Source organism: Rana temporaria, chromosome 2 (genome assembly GCF_905171775.1).
Source record: "Rana temporaria chromosome 2, aRanTem1.1, whole genome shotgun sequence".
Classification (NCBI taxonomy): Eukaryota; Metazoa; Chordata; class Amphibia; order Anura; family Ranidae; genus Rana; species Rana temporaria.
The window spans coordinates 14923731-14947502 of record NC_053490.1 but is presented as its reverse complement, the minus strand read 5'-3'; the positions used below and the strand labels follow the sequence as shown (position 1 = coordinate 14947502).

The following is a 23772-nucleotide window of genomic DNA, read 5'->3' as shown; positions in this document are numbered from 1 at the left end:
TAAGCGTTTATTGATCGGTTTGTGCAAAAGTTATAGCGTCTACAAAATAAGAAATAGTTTTTTGGCATTTTTATTAATATGGCGGCGATCAGTGATTTTTATTGTGACGGACACATTTGAGACATTTTTGGGACCATTGTCATTTTTACAGCGATCAGTGCTATAAAAATGCACCGATTACTGTGAAAATTACACTGGCAGTGTGCCCTGATGAGTGCTTCTAACTGTACGGGGGATGGGCTGTGTGCGACAAGACAGTGATCGCCGCTTCCAATTACAATGTCGCTGTCATTGTCACATAAGCATCTCCCCGCGGGACGATCGCGGGTATCCCGATCGAGTCCGCGCGACCCGCGCTCGAACTCACAGAGAAGGCGGCAGGGTCACATCTTAAAGGGGACGTACCTGTACGTACCTATGCCTGTCCGTGCCATTCTGACGACGTAAAAAGTCGTGAGATGGTCCTTAAGTGGTTGATTATTAATTGTCCGTAATTCATGTTTTAGGAAAATCAACCTCGCAATCGTTAAACTAGATATAAACCCAAGTCACAAACATCTCACGTCATGTGACACCTGATGACATCAGACGTGCTGACGAAACGCATTGGGTGCGGTCAAGCGTGATGCATCACTCCCGCCCAGTGGAGCGTTCCTGCTTCCGTTTCTTATCTTTTTAATTGTTTGTTCCAAGTGCTTAACGCAGCGCTAATTATATACAATACATCCTACGTATTTCACTATGGTAGGCAGTCTTTCCTTTTATGCCTTGCATTGACATCTGGAGGTTTAACCTGCTTACTCCGGCTACTGAAGCGCTGCAGCATCTATTGAGAGATCATCCGCTGTATGCGACTCCTGCGATTCTAGTGAGTAGGCTGTGTGACAGGTGTTGGTGTCCTCGGACTTTAGTCACTTTTTGATGGATAAGGCAACTTATGCACCATTGGAAGTCCCTTTGATGGACACTTTTTTTTTTTTTTGGACATTTATGTATTTTTTGGACACTATGGCCAAGATTCTTAAAGGGCTTATGACGGCGCAACGCCATGTACGCCGTCTTAAGTCCTAATCTGGGCCGTCGTATCTATGCGACTGATTCTTAGAATCAGTTACGCATAGATAAGCATTAGATCCGACAGGCGTAAGGCTCTAACGCCGTCGGATCTTAAATGCATTTTTTTTTTTTTGGCCGCTAGGTGTCGCCGACGTCGTTTTCCCCGTCGAGTATGCAAATTAGCGAGATGCGCGAATTCCCGAACGTACGCGCGGCCGACGCAGTGAAGTTACGACGTTTACGTTAGGCTTGTCCCGGCGTAAAGTTGCCCCTGGGTATATGAGGCGCAGCCAATGTTAAGTATGGCCGTCGTTCCCGCGTTGAAATTTGAAAATTTACGTCGTTTGCGTAAGTCGTCCCTGAATGGGGCTGGACGTCATTTACGTTCACTTCTAAACCAATAACGTCCTTGCGACGTCATTTGGAGCAATGCACCCTGGAGTATTCTTCGGACGGCGCATGCGCAGTGCGTTCGGCGCGGGAACGCGCTTAATTTAAATGCTTCACGCCCCCTACCCGGCTAATTTGAATTAGGCAGGCTTGCGCCGGGTGATTTACGCTACGCCGCCGCAGCTTTACAGGCAAGTTCTTTGAGAATAAAGCACTTGCCTGTAAAACGTGCGGCGGCGTAACGTAAATCAGATACGTTACGCCCGCCCAGTTTTAGGCAATTCTACGAGAATCTGGGCCTATTTCTATTTAGAACAGCTGCAGATATTTGGTGGTAGTCACAGTTAATGTTTTTGCACCGATACACTTTAGAGTGAATATTGTTTGTCCACTTCCAGCCCGAGGACGTCATATGGCGTCTTTGACTTTCAGTGGGAATATCTGAACAGGCATCATTCAGATATCCTTGTTTCCAGCCAGTGTTTCTGTGCGCCATAAGAGTGATCATAGCGACAGTTCCGGCACGTGATCGTTCTTACAGGTGATGGATGGGAACATCCCCCGCCCTCCCACCGCCATCCGGTGCTTCTCTGGGCTCTCCCGGAGAAAGAATGGGCCGCCGCCGCCGGATGACTACCATAGAGACTCCTGGTGACCAGATGGTCACCAGTCATCTCTATGACCGTCGGAGGCCCGGGGACAACGTTATGACGTCACGTCCGGGCCGCGATTTTTGCAATCGCGGCCTGGACGTGACGTCATAATGTTTTCCCCGGGCCATCGACGGTCATAGAGATGACTGGTGACCATCTGGTCACCGGGAATCTCTATGGTCGTCATCCGGCAAGCCGCGACCGCAGCTAGTAAGCATGGAATCGTTAATTTTTTTATATTTTTTTTGATCTCATGCTTTCCAGCCTGGAGGAGAGATGTGGGGTCTTATTGACCCCGCCTCTCTACATAAAGAGGACCTGTCACACACATTCCTATTACAAGGGACGTTTACATTCCTTGTAATAGGAATAAAAGTGATAAAAAATGTTTTTTAACCACTAGCCGACCACGCACCGCCGTTCTACGTCGGCTCGGCTGGGCGAGAGCACGTAGTATAACGTCCTCTCTCTCAGCCGCCACTAGGGGCGCGCGCGCGCCGCCCGCTCGCCCCCGACTCCCGTGCGTGTGCCCGGCCGGCGCGATCGCCGCTGGGCACACGCGATCGCTCGTTACAGAGCGGGGACCGGGAGCTGTGTGTGTAAACACACAGCTCCCGGTCCTGTCAGCAGGGGAAATGCTGATCTTCGGTTCATACAATGTATGAACAGAAGATCAGTGATTTCCCCTAGTGAGGCCACCCCCCCCCCCCCCCCCACAGTAAGAACACACCAAAAATGTGTCAAAAGTGTCCGAAGTGTCCGCCATAATGTTGCAATACCGGAAAAAAAAAAAAAAACGCTGATCGCCGCCATTACTAGTAAAAAAAATATATTAATAAAAATTACATAAAAATACCCCCTATTTTGTAAACGCTATAACTTTTGCGCAAACCAAATAAACACTTATTGCGATTTTTTTTTACGAAAAATATGTAGAAGAATACGTATCGGCGTAAACTGAGGAAAAAAAAAGTTTTTTTATATATTTTTGGGGGATATTTATTACAGCAAAAAGTAAAAAATATAATTTTTTTTCAAAATTGTCGCTCTATTTTTGTTTATACCGCAAAAAATAAAAACCGCAGAGGTGATCAAATACCACCAAAAGAAAGCTCTATTTGTGGGAAAAAAAGGACGCCAATTTTGTTTGGGAGCCACGTCGCACGACCGCGCAATTGTCTGTTAAAGCGACGCAGTCCCGAATCGCAAAAAGTACTCTGGTCTTTGGGCAGCAATATGGTCCGGGGGGTAAGTGGTTAAAGGAATGTGTCAAAATAAATAAAATAAAGTAAAAAAATAAATAAATACATTTTAAACGCCCCTGTCCCCGGTAGCTCACGATCAGAAGTGAACGCACACCCAAGTCCAGCCCACATATGTAAAACGGCGTTCAAACCACACATGAGGTATCGCCGCGTGTGTGCGTTCGAGCGAGAGCAATAATTCTAGCACTAAGACCTCCTCTGTAACTCTAAACTGGTAACCTGTAAGAAAAATTAGAAGCGTCGCCTATGGAGATTTTTAAGTACCGAAGTTTGGCGCCATTCCACGAGTGTGCGCAATTTTAACCATTTAAGCCCCGGACCATATCGCTGGTCAAAGACCAGAGCACTGTTTGCGATTCGGCACTGCGTCGGTTTAACTGACAATTGCGCGGTCGTGCGACGTGGCTCCCAAATAAAATTGGCGTCCTTTTTCCCCACAAATAGAGCTTTCTTTTGGTGATATTTGATCGCCTCTGCGGTTTTTAGTTTTTGCGCTATAAACAAAAATAGAGCGACAATTTTGAAAAAAAAAATATTTATTACTTTTTACCATAATGAATTTCCCCCACAAATATATAAAAAAACGTTTTTTTTCCCTCAGTTTAGGCCGATACGTATTCTTCTACATATTTTTCGTAAAAAAAAAAATTGCAATAAGCGTTTATTGATTGGTTTGCGCAAAAGTTATAGCGTTTACAAAATAGGGGATAGTTTTATGGCATTTTTATTAATATTTTTTTTTACTAGTAATGGCGGCGATCAGCGTTTTTTTTTTTTTCCGGTACTGCGACATTATGGCGGACACTTTTGACACATTTTTGGGACCATTGGCATTTTTCCAGTCCAGTCAGTCCTGATTTTGGCTACAATTAGAGAGACATCTGTGGAGGTTTCTGCACACATGTCAATGTAAATCGCAGACCGAAATCGCAAAAAGCAGTACAGAAACACAGCATTGTACACAGATATCACACACACACACACACAGCATTGTACACACAGCATTGTACACACACACACAGCATTGTACACAGATATCACACACACACACACACACACACACACACACACACACACACACACACACACACACACACACACAGCATTGTACACACACACAGCATTGTACACAGATATCACACACACACAGCATTGTACACACACACACACAGCATTGTACACAGATATCACACACACACACACACAGCATTGTACACACACACACAGCATTGTACACAGATATCACACACACACACACACACAGCATTGTACACCGATATCACACACACACACACAGCATTGTACACAGATATCACACACACACACACACACAGCATTGTACACCGATATCACACACACACACACACACAGCATTGTACACAGATATCACACACACACACACACACAGCATTGTACACCGATATCACACACACACACACACACAGCATTGTACACAGATATCACACACACACACACACACAGCATTGTACACACACACACAGCATTGTACACACACACAGCATTGTACACAGATATCACACACACACACACACACACACACAGCATTGTACACACACACAGCATTGTACACACACACACAGCATTGTACACAGATATCACACACACACAGCATTGTACACAGATATCACACACACACACAGCATTGTACACAGATATCACACACACACACACACAGCATTGTACACACACACACAGCATTGTACACACACACACACACACACACACAGCATTGTACACACACACACAGCATTGTACACAGATATCACACACACACACACACACACAGCATTGTACACACACACACACACACACACACACACACACACACAGCATTGTACACACACACACACACACAGCATTGTACACAGATATCACACACACACACACACACAGCATTGTACACACACACACACACACACACACAGCATTGTACACAGATATCACACACACACACACACACACACACACACACAGCATTGTACACAGATATCACACACACACACAGCATTGTACACACACACACACAGCATTGTACACACACACACACACACACAGCATTGTACACACACACACACACACAGCATTGTACACACACACACACAGCATTGTACACTGATATCACACACAGCATTGTACACAGATATCACACACACACACACAGCATTGTACACCGATATCACACACACAGCATTGTACACAGATACCACACACACACACAGCATTGTACACATATATCACACACAGCATTGTACACCGATATCACACACACAGCATTGTACACAGATATCACACACACAGCATTGTACACCGATATCACACACACAGCATTGTACACCGATATCACACACACAGCATTGTACACCGATATCACACACACAGCATTGTACAACGATATCACACACACAGCATTGTACACCGATATCACACACACAGCATTGTACAACGATATCACACACACAGCATTGTACAACGATATCACACACACAGCATTGTACACCGATATCACACACACAGCCTTGTACACTGATATCACACACACACAGCATTGTACACTGATATCACACACACACACACAGCATTGTACACCGATGTCACACACACACAGCATTGTACACCGATATCACACACACAGCCTTGTACACTGATATCACACACACACAGCATTGTACACTGATATCACACACACACAGCATTGTACACCGATATCACACACACAGCATTGTACACCGATATCACACACACAGCATTGTACACTGATATCACACACACAGCATTGTACACCGATATCACACACACACAGCATTGTACACTGATATCACACACACACAGCATTGTACACTGATATCACACACACACAGCATTGTACACTGATATCACACACACACACACAGCATTGTACACCGATATCACACACACACACACACAGCATTGTACACCGATATCACACACACACACACACAGCATTGTACACCGATATCACACACACACACACACACACACACACACACACAGCATTGTACACCGATATCACACACACAGCATTGTACACCGATATCACACACACAGCATTGTACACACACACACACAGCATTGTACACAGATATCACACACACACACACACAGCATTGTACACACACACACACACACACACAGCATTGTACACAGATATCTCACACACACACACACACAGCATTGTACACACACACACACACACACACAGCATTGTACACACACACACACACAGCATTGTACACAGATATCACACACACAGCATTGTACACAGATATCACACACACACACACACACACACAGCATTGTACACAGATATCACACACACAGCATTGTACACAGATATCACACACACACACACACACACACACACACACACACACACACAGCATTGTACACACACACACACAGCATTGTACACAGATATCACACACACAGCATTGTACACAGATATCACACACACACACACAGCATTGTACACAGATATCACACACACAGCATTGTACACCGATATCACACACACAGCATTGTACACCGATGTCACACACACAGCATTGTACACCGATATCACACACACAGCATTGTACACCGATATCACACACACAGCATTGTACACCGATATCACACACACAGCATTGTACACCGATATCACACACACAGCATTGTACAACGATATCACACACACAGCATTGTACACCGATATCACACACACAGCATTGTACAACGATATCACACACACAGCCTTGTACACTGATATCACACACACACAGCATTGTACACTGATATCACACACACACACACACAGCATTGTACACCGATATCACACACACACAGCATTGTACACTGATATCACACACACACAGCATTGTACACTGATATCACACACACAGCATTGTACACCGATATCACACACACAGCATTGTACACTGATATCACACACACAGCATTGTACACCGATATCACACACACAGCCTTGTACACTGATATCACACACACACAGCATTGTACACCGATATCACACACACACACAGCATTGTACACTGATATCACACACACACACACACAGCATTGTACACCGATATCACACACACACACACACAGCATTGTACACCGATATCACACACACACACACACACACACACACACACAGCATTGTACACCGATATCACACACACACACACACACACACACAGCATTGTACACCGATATCACACACACACACACACACACACAGCATTGTACACCGATATCACACACACACACACACACACACACACACAGCATTGTACACCGATATCACACACACAGCATTGTACACACACACACACAGCATTGTACACCGATGTCACACACACAGCATTGTACACCGATATCACACACACACACACAGCATTGTACACCGATATCACACACACACACAGCATTGTACACCGATATCACACACACACACAGCATTGTACACCGATATCACACACACACACACACACACAGCATTGTACACCGATATCACACACACACACACACACAGCATTGTACACTGATATCACACACACACAGCATTGTACACCGATATCACACACACACACACACACACAGCATTGTACACCGATATCACACACACAGCATTGTACACCGATGTCACACACACAGCATTGTACAACGATATCACACACACAGCATTGTACAACGATATCACACACACAGCATTGTACACAGATATCACACACACACAGCATTGTACACAGATATCACACACACAGCATTGTACACTGATATCACACACACAGCATTGTACAACGATATCACACACACACAGCATTGTACACCGATATCACACACACACACAGCATTGTACACCGATATCACACACACACACAGCATTGTACACCGATATCACACACACAGCATTGTACACCGATATCACACACACAGCATTGTACACCGATATCACACACACAGCATTGTACACCGATATCACACACACAGCATTGTACACCGATATCACACACACAGCATTGTACACCGATATCACACACAGCATTGTACACAGATATCACACACAGCATTGTACACCGATATCACACACACACTCACACACACAGCATTGTACACTGATATCACACACACAGCATTGTACACCGATATCACACACACAGCATTGTACACCGATATCACACACACAGCATTGTACACCGATATCACACACACAGCATTGTACACCGATATCACACACACAGCATTGTACACCGATATCACACACAGCATTGTACACAGATATCACACACAGCATTGTACACCGATATCACACACACACTCACACACACAGCATTGTACACTGATATCACACACACAGCATTGTACACCGATATCACACACACAGCATTGTACACCGATATCACACACACAGCATTGTACACCGATATCACACACACAGCATTGTACACCGATATCACACACACAGCATTGTACACCGATATCACACACAGCATTGTACACAGATATCACACACAGCATTGTACACCGATATCACACACACACTCACACACACAGCATTGTACACTGATATCACACACACAGCATTGTACACTGATATCTCACACACAGCATTGTACACCGATATCACACACACACACAGCATATATTAGAAATACACACAATACAATATAACACACAAGATACAATGTACACAATTCTCTAGAACTTCTACACACACTGATGTCTTCTCACCTCCCAGCTCAGCAATCCAGGAAATGTTGGTGTGGAAGTCACATGACCATCTGGGCGGAGCCACAACTCAGGACTTGACAACTCATTCATTTTCTGACTCCGCTGTCATCATCACCATTCATTTATCCCCTCCCCCCCTCATCATAGAATTATCCTATCATAGGACAGAACTCCACACTGACTGCCACATTTCCCGGAGAAGGGCGACAATGTTTTATACGCGGAACTCTGAATGAAACATAACATTGGAGGAAACAAACCAGCCATTACACACAGTGGGGTAGATTCACGTACCTGCGCTTCTTCTTACGGCGGCGCAGCTTATCGTATTTACGCTACGCCGCCGTAACTTACAGGAGCAAGTGCTGTATTCACAAAGCGCTTGCTCCGTAAGTTGCGGCGGCGTAGCGTAAATGGGGCCGGCGTAAGCACGCGTAATTCAATTGTGGAAGGGGGGGGGGCGTGTTTTATGTAAATGTATGATGACCGGCATGCGCCGTCCGTGTACATCTCCCAGTGTGCATTGCTTCCAAGTACGGCGCAACGACGTATTGGTTTCGACGTGAACGTAAATTACGTCCAGCCCTATTCGCGAACGACTTACGCAAACGACGTAAAAAAACTACCGCCGGGCGCACGTACGTTTTGTGAATCGGCGTAACGAGGTAATTTGCATAATCTATGCCGAAAACGACGGAAGCGCCACCTAGCGGCCAGCGTGAGAATGCACCCTAAGATACGACGGCGCAAGAGACTTATGCCAGTCGTATCTTAGGTTAATGTCGGCGTATCAAGCTTTCTGAATACAGAAAGAAGATACGCCGGCGCAGATTTGAAGATACGCCGGCGTAAATTCTCTCTGAATCTACCCCAGTGCAATCCCATTCACTATCAAACAACACAGGAATTCTGTACAAGTCCCAGAGCTACGGTATATGTCAGAGCTATATAAACGTATAATAGTAATAGTGTGTGACTGTGGGGGAGGGGACATTAGAGTGTAAGCTCCTCTGGTACAGAGACTGATGTGATTGGCTCAGTGACAAGCTGCATTTGGTGGCAAGTAACACCGTCACCACAAATCCCCCCACACACACACATGTGAAACCACAGTGCCCAGGGCAGCCGCCCCCCCCCCCCCAGCTCTGGGTCAATGAAACACTTTTCCCTCAATGGATGAGCCCGTGGAGCTTACAGTGTGTGACAGGCACCCCCTCCTCCCTCAAATGACAACGTTCAGGGCGTGGTGATTGGCCCTTTAGGCCCAAATGCTGCATGCTGGGAGGAGTCACATGCTTGGAGCAGAATGAGTGGGTGAAGGGGGTAGGTTACATACCAACATGCCCATGATATTATTCAATAAAACCTGTTAATATTACATGAGTTATTTTTATTCCCAGTGAGTCGATAAATGCACCGCTCCATGGTTGGCACTGACTGTACCTCAAGCTGGGACGGGTGTAGAGTGAAGGGGGCAGGGATGGGGGAAGGGATGGGTGTAGAGTTCAGGGATGGGTGAAGGGGGCAGAGACGGGTATAGTGTGAAGGGTTGGGTGAAGGGGGCAGGGATGGGTGTAGAGTGCAGGGGGCATAGATGGGTGAAGGGGGCAGCATTGGGTGAAGGGGGCAGGGTTGGGTGAAGGGGGCAGGGATGGGTGTAGAGTGCAGGGGGCAGAGATGGGTGAAGGGGACCGCATTGGGTGAAGGGGGCAGGGATGGGTGTAGAGTGCAGGGGGCATAGATGGGTGAAGGGGGCATAGATGGGTGAAGGGGGCAGCATTGGGTGAAGGGGGCAGGGATGGGTGTAGAGTGCAGGGGGCAGAGATGGGTGAAGGGGGCAGGGTTGGGTGAAGGGGGCAGGGATGGGTGTAGAGTGCAGGGGGCAGAGATGGGTGAAGGGGACCGCATTGGGTGAAGGGGGCAGGGATGGGTGTAGAGTGCAGGGGGCATAGATGGGTGAAGGGGGCAGCATTGGGTGAGGGGGGCAGGGATGGGTGTAGAGTGCAGGGGGCAGAGATGGGTGAAGGGGGCAGGGTTGGGTGAAGGGGGCAGGGATGGGTGTAGCGTGCAGGGGGCAGGGATGGGTGTGCAGGGCAGGGGGCGGAGACAGGTGTAGAGCGCAGGAGGCAGAGACAGGTGCACAACGCAGGGGGCGGAGACAGGTGCACAGCGCAGGGGGCGGAGACAGGTGCACAGCGCAGGGGGCGGAGACAGGTGCACAGCGCAGGGGGCGGGGACAGGTGTACAGCGCAGGAATAGACACAATATATATATATGATCTGACTGATGATCAGAATTGAATATATAACAGAATAGACTATAAAAAATAATAGAATGAATCTAGCCGTCTTCCGAAGTTTGAATTGATTAAAAATATATCTGTATTGTAAAGTTCTGCGTAAACTGTTGGCGCTCTATAAATCCTGTATAATAATAATAATAGGGGGGGTGTGTGGTGCACATCTCTCAGGTGTCAATCACACAGTCTCTGCACCCCACATAGGATGTGTACACAGCCCCCCATATGATGTGTACACAGGCCCCCCATAGGATGTGTACACAGGCCCCCCCATAGGATGTGTACACAGGCCCCCCATAGGATGTGTACACAGGCCCCCCCATAGGATGTGTACACAGGCCCCCCATAGGATGTGTACACAGGCCCCCCCATAGGATGTGTACACAGGCCCCCCATAGGATGTGTACACAGGCCCCCCCATAGGATGTGTACACAGGCCCCCCATAGGATGTGTACACAGGCCCCCCCATAGGATGTGTACACAGGCCCCCCATAGGATGTATACACAGGCCCCCCATAGGATGTGTACACAGCCCCCCATAGGATGTATACACAGGCCCCCCATAGGATGTATACACAGGCCCCCCATAGGATGTGTACACAGCCCCCCATAGGATGTGTACACAGCCCCCCATAGGATGTATACACAGGCCCCCCATAGGATGTATACACAGGCCCCCCATAGGATGTGTACACAGCCCCCCATAGGATGTGTACACAGGCCCCCCATAGGATGTATACACAGGCCCCCCATAGGATGTATACACAGCCCCCCATAGGATGTATACACAGGCCCCCCATAGGATGTATACACAGACCCCCCATAGGATGTATACACAGGCCCCCCATAGGATGTGTACACAGCCCCCCATAGGATGTGTACACAGGCCCCCCATAGGATGTGTACACGGGCCCCCCATAGGATGTGTACACAGCCCCCCATAGGATGTGTACACAGGCCCCCCATAGGATGTATACACAGGCCCCCCATAGGATGTATACACAGACCCCCCCATAGGATGTATACACAGGCCCCCCATAGGATGTATACACAGGCCCCCCATAGGATGTATACACAGGCCCCCCATAGGATGTATACACAGGCCCCCCATAGGATGTATACACAGGCCCCCCATAGGATGTGTACACAGGCCCCCCATAGGATGTGTACACAGGCCCCCCATAGGATGTGTACACAGGCCCCCCATAGGATGTATACACAGGCCCCCCATAGGATGTGTACACAGGCCCCCCATAGGATGTGTACACAGGCCCCCCATAGGATGTGTACACAGGCCCCCCATAGGATGTGTACACAGGCCCCCCATAGGATGTATACACAGGCCCCCCATAGGATGTGTACACAGGCCCCCCATAGGATGTGTACACAGGCCCCCCATAGGATGTATACACAGGCCCCCCATAGGATGTGTACACAGGCCCCCCATAGGATGTGTACACAGGCCCCCCATAGGATGTATACACAGGCCCCCCATAGGATGTGTACACAGGCCCCCCCCATAGGATGTGTACACAGGCCCCCCATAGGATGTGTACACAGGCCCCCCATAGGATGTGTACACAGCCCCCCATAGGATGTATACACAGGCCCCCCATAGGATGTATACACAGGCCCCCCATAGGATGTGTACACAGGCCCCCCATAGGATGTGTACACAGGCCCCCCATAGGATGTGTACACAGCCCCCCATAGGATGTGTACACAGCCCCCCATAGGATGTGTACACAGCCCCCCATAGGATGTATACACAGGCCCCCCATAGGATGTATACACAGGCCCCCCATAGGATGTATACACAGGCCCCCCATAGGATGTATACACAGGCCCCCCATAGGATGTATACACAGGCCCCCCATAGGATGTGTACACAGCCCCCCATAGGATGTATACACAGGCCCCCCCATAGGATGTGTACACAGCCCCCCATAGGATGTATACACAGGCCCCCATAGGATGTGTACACAGGCCCCCCATAGGATGTGTACACAGGCCCCCCATAGGATGTATACACAGGCCCCCCCATAGGATGTATACACAGACCCCCCCCATAGGATGTATACACAGGCCCCCCATAAGATGTATACACAGGCCCCCCATAGGATGTATACACAGGCGGATCACCAAGAAGATGTCCCGTTCCCCATGGCAACCAGAACAGAAAACTATAGAAGAACTCTGATAGGTTGCTTAGTATAGTACTCTTTACTTTTTCCCCATGCCAGTGGGCGGATCCACACCGTGACAGTGACCCGCCCACTCTGCAGACCACGCCCCGAAGAAGGTAAAATATGACATAAGAGGATCGCTAATAACAGGGGGGACTCACTCCTCGTACGGGCTGCCTCATGTCGGCCCTCTGCACTCATACTGCGGACACACAGCACAGCGCTCTCTATATGGGGGACACCGGAGCGACCGGGCAGAGTAAAGGGGGCGGAGACACCGGGGGACACACATCTCCACCAATCACAGCCCTAGAAAACAGGTTACCTTAGTATAGCACAACCTACGTGTGAAGAAAAGGCGGGGCGATGACGTAGGAAGGGCGGAAGAGGAGGTGACGTCATCAGAGAGGGCGGTCCGAAGGATGACTGCAGGTAGAGAGAGCTGTGTGTGTGTCAGTGTGATATCAGTGTGTGTGAGGAGAGAGGGGGAGGGGATACGCTGATCACTGTACACCTATATACTGACTGTATACACTGATCACTGTACACCTATATACTGACTGTATACACTGATCACTGTACACCTATATACTGACTGTATACACTGATCACTGTACACCTATATACTGTATACACTGATCACTGCACACCTATATACTGTATACACTGATCACTGTACACCTATATACTGACTGTATACACTGATCACTGTACACCTATATACTGACTGTATACACTGATCACTGTACACCTATATACTGACTATACACTGATCACTGTACACCTATATACTGTATACACTGATCACTGCACACCTATATACTGACTGTATACACTGATCACTGCACACCTATATACTGACTGTATACACTGATCACTGCACACCTATATACTGATTGTATACTCCATATACTGATCACTGCACACCTATATACTGTATACTCCATATACTGATCAGTGTACATCTGTATACACTGATCATTGTACACCTATATACTATATACTCCATACACTGATCACCTATATACTGTATACTCCGTACACTGATCACCTATATACTGACTGTACACCTATATACTGTATACACTGATCACTGTACACCTATATACTTTATACTTCATATGCTGATCATTGTACACCTATATACTCCATATACTGATCACCTATATACTGTATATTCCATATACTGATCACCTATATACTGTATATGCCATATACTGATCACTGTACACCTATATACTGTATACTCCATACACCGTATACTGACTGTACACACCATACAGGGGCTCAATTTCAGGTCCTGAGCTACTAGCCAGGCCTCAAGGGATGCCGGACCTTCAGAGGACATGTGCCGCTGATGTCAGTAGCTGGATGCGTAGGGGAAGGTCTCCCGATCTGTACATGTTCAGGAGATGATATCACTTTCCCCTGCAGGTGAGCCTCATCATAGGACAGAGGTTAGCGGCGCAAATGGAAAGAAACTCGTTTTCTCTGCATTGAGTGATTTGCTGCCATCATACAAAGGGTGTCGCTCACTCGGCGGTGGTTTTACCCCCAAAATAAAATGAGTGAAAAATATGGATTGCGCTACCGTGAGTATTCAATCCTGTGTAATGCACACAATTACCACCTATAAGTGTTACTTTGTGTAATTCCACCGCAAATAAGTGACAATCCATTAGAACAGGGATACGCAATTAGCAGACCTCCAGCTGTTGCAGAACTACAACTCCCATGAGGCATAGCAAGATTCTGACAGCCACAAGCATGACACCCAGAGGCATGATGGGACTTGTAGTTTTGCAACAGCTGGAGGTCCGCTTATTGCATATCCCTGCACCAGAACAACATTTTTTGTATGTGTTCTTCTAAAAAAACGTCATCTGTATATATAGAGCGCACATCAATACCTGCGTGTGTTTATATATCCCAAGTCAAGCTCACTAAATGACACGCTCATCCCCCCCCCTCCCCCTTACCAAGTGTTCAAAATTACAAATCTTTACAACAAAAAACGTAAACGACAATCAGGTGTGTGTTCTAGTATCACCAGACCATAACTGATATGGTGAGAAAAGTATAAATATAAATGCGTGAAAGAGGCTTCCTACGTGGAGCCTCTTCCCTTTATTAACCACTTAAGACCCGGACCTTTTAGGCAGGTAAAGGACCCGGACAGTTTTTGCGATTCGGCAATTGCGCGGTGGTGCGACGTGGCTCCCAAACAAAATTGGCGTCTTTTTCCCCCCCACACAAATAGAGATTTATTTTGGTGGTATTTGATCACCTCTGCGGTTTTTATTTTTTTTGCGCTATAAACAAAAATAGAGCGACAATTTTTTAAAAAAATTCAATATTTTTTACTTTTTGCTATAATAAATATCCCCCAAAAATATATTAAAAAAACGTTTTTTTCCCCTTAGTTTAGGCCGATACGTATTCTTCTACCTATTTTTGGTAAAAAAAATCGCAATAAGCGTTTATCGATTGGTTTGCGCAAATTTTATAGCGTTTACAAAATAGGGGATAGTTTTATTGCATTTTTTTTTATTTTTACTACTAATGGCGGCGATCAGCGTTTTTTTTTTCGTGACTGCGACATTATGGCGGACACATCGGACAATTTTGACACATTTTTGGGACCATTGTCATTTTCATAGCAAAAAATGCATTAAAAATGCATTGTTTACTGTGAAAATGACAATTGCAGTTTGGGAGTTAACCACAAGGGGGCGTTGAAGGGGTTATGTGTGACCTCATATGTGTTTCTGACTGTAGGGGGGTGCGGCTGTAGGTGTGACGTCATTGATTCTAATTCTCTATAAAAGGGATCACACGATCAATGACGGCGCCACAGTGAAGAACGGGGAAGCTGTGTTTACACACAGCTCTCGACGTTCTTCAGCTCCGGGGACCAATCGCGGGTCCGCAGGTGTGGTCACGGAGCTTCGGACCGGGTCGCGGACCACAGCTGGGCACTTAAAGAGGACGTACAGGTACGTGCTTGTGCCCAGCCGTGCCATTCTGCAGACGTAAATGTGCAGGAGGCGGTCCTTAAGTGGTTAAAGAAAGAAAAGTCCCAATATGGTAATCAGGTACTCTTAATCAATATTCCTTCTGTGAGATATTCAAATGCCACGTGATTTCACCACTTCTGTGATCTTCCCATCACCGTAAAAAAATGCCCACTCACCAGATCCCATTCATCTTCCCATCACCATAAAAAATGCCCACTCACCAGATCCCATTCATCTTCCCATCACCATAAAAAATGCCCACTCACCAGATCCCATTCATCTTCCCATCACCGTAAAAAATGCCCACTCACCAGATCCCATTCATCTTCCCATCACCGTAAAAAATGCCCACTCACCAGATCCCATTCAATGAATGCCTTTGGTTCATTCCCAGGATCACCGATCGTATTTTATATCACCACAGTTGTCGGGTATCTTGGATGTTTAGGTGCCGTGTCTCTTCCTCTATAAAAGCTCACAGAGAAGAGACGCCCAACATCGTGTAGTAGGTAAAAAAATGTATTCAGTTTAAAATACAGAACAAGTATTGCGCTCACATTTCGGTGTGCCTATTTGCCGGCACCAAGCTTCTTCCAGCCGTGTATGCAAATGTGTAGAAGAAAAAAATTACTCCTCGTTCCCCCCGGTCCTTTCTTGCGACCGGTATGAGGAGCCAATAGCAGGTCAGAGGAGGAGCCAATAGCAGGTCAGAGGAGGAGCCACTGCAGGACAGAGGAGGAGCCACTGCAGGACAGAGGAGGAGCTAACAGCAGGACAGAGGAGGAGCCAACAGCGGGTCAGAGGAGGAGCCAACAGCGGGTCAGAGGAGGAGCCAACAGCAGGACAGAGGAAGAGCTAACAGCACGTCGGAGGAGGAGCCACTGCAGGACAGAGGAGGAGCCAACAGCAGGACAGAGGAGGAGCCAACAGCGGATCAGAGGAGGAGCCAACAGCGGATCAGAGGAGGAGCCAACAGCGGATCAGAGGAGGAGCCACTGCGGGACAGAGAAGACAGTTGTTCTTTAAAAACTATGAATTAAATCAAATCCACCCTGATTTGTACAGCACATCACAAGTTATAGGCTTTATGTGTGTATAGTGATCTGTAGGTCTCAGCAGCCTGTACGCGTTTCGCAAATTATAATGCATCGTCAGGCTTCCTTTTGATAGACAGATCACCCGTCTATCACAGTCCTCTCTCCTTCTGGCCCGGCGACAGGAGGGAGGAGCCCCAGCCGTGATGTCAATATCCTTGGCTGAGGCTTGCAGAATCGGCAAAGAATACCTGTCAAAGATGGGTATCCCTCCCCGCCCCCCCCCCCCCCGAAAGGTGCCAATTGTGGCACCGGAAAGGGGGGGTCCAATGAGCGGAAGTTCTACTTTTGGGTGATTCTAAGATTCTAAGTTACCAGCAAGAATAAGTCCTTACATTTAAAGAGCACCTGTCACCGGTCCACTCACCTGCTGCCACTATATCCCTCACTGTGTTGTGTTACTGCCGCATCACCAGCCGTCCCATTAAAGTGAATGAGACTGTCGTGAGCCAACAGCGCGTCAGAGGGGGAGCCAACAGCGGGTCAGAGGAGGAGCCAACAGCGGGTCAGAGGAGGAGCCAACAGCGGGTCAGAGGAGGAGCCAACAGCGGGTCAGAGGAGGAGCCAACAGCGAATCAGAGGAGGAGCCACTGCTGGTCAGAGGAGGAGCCAACGGCGGATCAGAGGAGGAGCCAACAGTGAATCAGAGGAGGAGCCAACAGCAGGTCAGAGGAGGAGCCAACAGCAGGTCAGAGGAGGAGCCAACAGCGGGTCAGAGGAGGAGCCAACAGCGGATCAGAGGAGGAGCCACTGCGGGACAGAGAAGACAGTTGTTCTTTAAAAACTATGAATTAAATCAAATCCACCCTGATTTGTACAGCACATCACAAGTTATAGGCTTTATGTGTGTACAGTGACCGCTTGTAAGGCGCCCCCCCCCCCCCCCCGGGTACATTCACTAATACTGTGCATAATACCGTACATTTACATGCATCTTTATATTTGTTACCTGACTTGTGTGGGCGGAGGTTTCCTGTTTTTATTTCAATGACACGTGGATTGTATATGAACAAAGAGAACAAATAGTGGGAACCCCCCATAATGGGCACAGCAGGGTACAGACCTGGGAACTCGGCACATGGATGGTGGGAACCCCTCATAATGGGCACAGCAGGTGTACAGAACCTGGGAACTCAGCACAGGGATGGTGGGAACCCCTCATAATGGGCACAGCAGGGGTACAGACCCGGGAACTCAGCACAGGGATGGTGGGAACCCCTCATAATGGGCACATCGGGTGAACAGACCTAGGAACTCAGCACAGGGATGGTGGGAACCCCTCATAATGGGCACAGCAGGTGTACAGACCCGGAAACTCGGCACAGGGATGGTGGGAACCCTTCATAATGGGCACAGCAGGTGTACAGACCCGGGAACTCAGCACAGGGATGGTGGGAACCCCTCATAATGGGCACAGCAGGAGTACAGACCCGGGAACTCAGCACAGGGATGGTGGGAACCCCTCATAATGGGCACAGCAGGTGTACAGACCCGGGAACTCAGCACAGGGATGGTGGGAACCCCTCATAATGGGCACAGCAGGTGTACAGGACCTGGGAACTCAGCACCTCTGCAAATCCTTCATCATTTTCTTTTTCCTGTTCCTCTCCTCAGTACACGTGTACTTGTCTGCTCAGACTGACTGAATACACTGCATGGCTGGTTTTATCTCAGCGGCTGTTGTGCTGACTGACTGCCTGAGACACAGATATTTGCACATGAATGAAAATACAGTACAGCAAGCTTGTAGATTGTGAAGATTTGTTAAAAACTATTTCCAGGCAGCCCTCACACTAAGGTCACTGAATGTGATCCTCTGATTATGCCAATGCCCACAATTTGTACAACGACCACCCGATACAGGAAAGAACGGTTCTGTCCTGTCAGCGGGGACCAAAGAATAAAGTGGTGGGGGACAGGAAAGGACGGTTTTGTCAGCGGGGACCAAAGAATAAAGTGGTGGGGGACAGGAAAGGACGTTTTTGTCAGCGGGGACCAAAGAATAAAGTGGTGGGGGACAGGAAAGGACGTTTTTGTCAGCGGGGACCAAAGAATAAAGTGGTGGGGGACAGGAAAGGACGGTTCTGTCAGCGGGGACCAAAGAATAAAGTGGTGGGGGACAGGAAAGGACGGTTCTGTCAGCGGGGACCAAAGAATAAAGTGGTGGGGGACAGGAAAGGATGGTTTTGTCAGCGGGGACCAAAGAATAAAGTGGTGGGGGACAGGAAAGGACGGTTCTGTCAGCGGGGACCAAAGAATAAAGTGGTGGGGGACAGGAAAGGATGATTTTGTCAGCGGGGACCAAAGAATAAAGTGGTGGGGGGGTAATGACAGTCACAAACGTTGTTTTTAGTAACCCGAGTCTCATTCTTTTTTGCAGCGGTCGAATGATCGTCAAGCCGTGGCGCAGCAGGGAGGAGTATGCAGGACGCGGAGGGCCCTGGGGATGGACCCTCAAATGCCCCTGTGTGTGGTGAGCATTGTACACGTCACTTATGATCACTCTTCTTATAACTGTACTTTTGTCCTATTTCAGAAGGCGGAGCCCCTTCACTTTACTGTAAATGAATTCTGATTGGCTACCTTGGGTTATTGCACTTTACTCAATGCTCTGTGTCAAATTAACCCTTTCGCTGCCTGGGCCATTTTTGCCTACATTTTTTGTTAAAAAATAATATATATATTTTTTTTAAATAATAATATTTTATTTTATTTTTAGATTTTGTTATAGAATTTTGCAAACAGGTAATTTTTTTTTCCTTCATTGATGTACGCTGATTAGGGCTGCATTGATGGGCACTGATAAGGCGGCACTGGTGGGCACACTGATAGGCGGTGTAGTGTCACAGCTTGCTGCCTATCGTAGAATGCTCCTGAAGTCACGTGGCGGCCAACTGCGCATGCGCGATGCGTTCCAAACGCAAATGCCATGCGTTCCAATGGATTCACGACAGTACACACCAGTGATACCTCGGTCGGCATCCAGGCTCTTTCCTTAACATCCCCGTGGATTGGAGGATGTTAAAAAAAGAGCCAGGAGGCCGAGCGAGCGGAGCCGACTGGCCACTTTCCTCTAAATCCACGTCGCCCTGAATGCCGGGTTCGCTGGTGTGTACTGTCGTAAATCCATTGGAACGCATCGCACTTGCGTTTGGAACGCATCGCGCATGCGCAGTTGGCCGCCACGTGACTTCCGCAGCATTCTACGATAGGCAGCAAACTGTGACACTACAGCGGCACTGAGGGGCATTGATAGGTGGCACTGGTGGGCACAGAGGTGGCACTGATCAGCACTGGTAGGCAGCACTGCTGGGTGGCACTGATGAGGCACTGATTGGCACCACTCCTAGGCATTGATAGGTTGGCACTCGTGGTCATTGATAGGTTGGCACTGTGGGCACTAGCAGGTGACACTGGCAGCCGGTAATGGTGGGCACAAATGACGCAGACGTGCCTCTTCGGGACCGATGTCCCTTACACATAAGACGATGATCAGCTTTTTTTTCTCCTCACGCTGTCAGCGTGAGGAGAAAAAAACAAAACGATTACCAAGCTTGGCCCAGATTCACAAAGCACTTACGCCGACTTATAAAAAGTTACGCCAATGTAAGTGCAAATGTGCGCCGTCGTATCTGTGTGCCAGACCCACAAACAGATATACGCCTAAAACCAGGCTACACCCCGCCGACGTAGCTTGCTTACGACGGCGTAGAGTGGGCGCACATTTAGGCTGGGCACATGGTGCCGCTCCCATTGATTAGCCACTCAAACATGCAAATGAGGGAAATACGGCGATTCACGATCACGCCATACGCTGTGATCCGGCGTAGTTTAGGCAGTTGTACCGACGTGGTTGTGAGTAGGCGCAGGGGGATGCGTCCTCGTCACGGCGCATGCGCAGTTCGTGATACGTATCTGTCTGGCGCTCGGCCCATCATTAGCATGGGGTCACGCCTCATTTGCATGGGTCACGCCCACTTCCACCTACGCCGGCCTATGCCTTCGAATCCCACGCCACGCTGGCGCAGCGTTGGGAGCACTGGCTTGCTGAATGCATTGCTTGCCTCTCTGCGCTGTGTTGGCATTGCGTACATTGGTTACTCTACGGCGGCGTAATGTGCGCCCGCTCTCTGTGAATCTGGGCCCTTTTGTTTGCATCACGTGATCAGGTGTCATTGGCTGACAGCTGATCACGTGGTAAGGGGCTGGGATCGTCCCCTTACTCGGATCTGTGACTGCAGGGCACGCGCGGGGAGCGTGCAAAGGGGAGGATGTCTATTGACGGCCTCCCGGCAAAGCCGTTATTTGGCGCGGATCTGAAGTGGTTAAGAGCCAAGCAGTGGGTTGGCTTTTGGGAGGAGTTATGCAAACATTAACTACTTGCCGCCCATATAAGTTAAACGGCTGTAACGTGGCACCGGATCACATACCTAGTACATGGGGGGGGGGGGGGAAGTATTTTCTTCCCTGCTGATTTTGTGAGACTGACAAAGAAATGATCAGTCTATAATTTTAATGGTCGGTTTATTTTTTCAGTGAGAGACAAAATAACAACAAAAATATTCAGAAAAACACATTAAAAAAAAAGTCATAAATTGATTTGCTTTTTAATGAGTGAAATAAGTATTTGACCCCTTCGTAAAACATTATGGCCCGGATTCAGAAAGGAGTTACGTCGGCGTATCTCCAGATACGCCGTCGTAACTCCGAATGCGGGCCGTCGCATCTCGGCGCCTGATTCATAGAATCGGATACGCCTCAATGTTGCCTAGATGCGAGCGGCGTAAGTCTCCTACGCTGTCGTATCTTAGGGTGCAATATTTACGCTGACCGCTAGGGGTGCTTCCCTAGACTTCCGTGTAGAATATGCAAATTAGATGGATACGCCGATTCAGAAACGTACGTCCGCCCGGCGCATTTTTTTTACGTCGTTTACGTAAGGCTTTTTCCGGCGTAAAGTTACCCCTGCTATATAAGGCGTAGCCAATGTTAAGTATGGACGTCGGGCCATCGTCGAATTTTGCGTTGTTTGCGTAAGTCGTACGCGAATAGGGCTGTGCGTAAGTTACGTTCACGTCGAAAGCATTGACTGTTTGCGGCGTGATTTCGAGCATGCGCACTGGGATACTTTCTCGGACGGCGCATGCGCCGTTCGTTAAAAGCGTCAATTACGTGGGGTCACGACTAGTTTGCATACAACACGCCCCCTACCCGCCTATTTTGAATTAGGCGGGCTTATGCCGGCCCATATACGCTGCGCCGCCGTAAATTCAGGCGCAAGTTCTTTCTGAATACGGGACTTGCCTGTCAAAGTTACGGCGGCGTTGCGTACATGAGATACACTACGCCCGCCTAAAGATAGGCATTTGTTTCTGAATCCAGGCCTATATATATAGGGTTTGACAAATTTGCTTGGAATCTAGGAGCCAGCTAAAAAAGTTCGGAGCCAGAAAACGCACCCGTCCCGCCGAGCTCGCGCGCAGAAGCGAACACATACGCGAGCAGCGCCCGCATATGTAAACGGTGTTCAAACCACACATGTGAGGTATCGCCGCAATTGGTAGAGCGAGAGCAATAATTCTAGCTCTAGACCTCCTCTGTAACTCAAAACATGCAACCTGTAGATTTTTTAAACATCGCCTATGAAGATTTTTAAGGGTAAAAGTTTGTCGGCATTCCATGAGCGGACGCAATTTTGTTGGTATTGAATATGCGACCGCCCCTGATAACCTATACCATCACTGCGCCAATGAAAACTAACGTGAAAATGGTTAAAGCAGCCTCTTAGTGAAAATGTGATAAATATCTGAGATTAAACCTATTAACCGCTTAAGCCCCGGACCATTATGCAGGTAAAGGACCTTGCCCCTTTTTGCGATCCGGCACTGCGTCGCTTTAACTGAAAATTGCACGCTTGTGCGACGTGGCTCCTACCTAAGAGTAAACACAGTTGATTGATAATAAACGGCTTCAGCCAAAACACCAACCATGAGTGAGAGAAAAGTTTTTGTGTTATCATTCATATTCTCTGAAAAATGGCCAAGAAGTTATAAA

At 48.0% G+C, this 23772-nt stretch overlaps 2 protein-coding genes across 4 annotated transcripts in view; one reads left to right on the top strand and one right to left on the bottom strand.

Annotated features, from left to right (window-relative positions):
* Positions 1 to 13836, bottom strand: part of LOC120928839 (sphingomyelin phosphodiesterase 5-like) — a 48634-nt gene extending 34798 nt beyond the window's left edge. Inside the window, exon 1 of one of the 3 annotated variants that reach the window (XM_040339858.1) lies at positions 13769 to 13836. The gene's annotated coding sequence lies outside the window, so the exon portion shown is untranslated. Of the gene's footprint in view, positions 1 to 9121; positions 9217 to 13768 lie in introns of those variants that run through there. The other 2 variants (XM_040339859.1, XM_040339857.1) reach the window with 2 other exon arrangements.
* Positions 13739 to 23772, top strand: part of LOC120928840 (zinc finger protein 501-like) — a 33597-nt gene continuing 23563 nt past the window's right edge. Inside the window, exons 1-2 of the mRNA XM_040339860.1 lie at positions 13739 to 14039; positions 20099 to 20191. Coding sequence (XP_040195794.1) covers positions 20140 to 20191 — 52 coding nt within the window. The 5' untranslated portion in view covers positions 13739 to 14039; positions 20099 to 20139. The remainder of the gene's footprint in view (positions 14040 to 20098; positions 20192 to 23772) is intronic.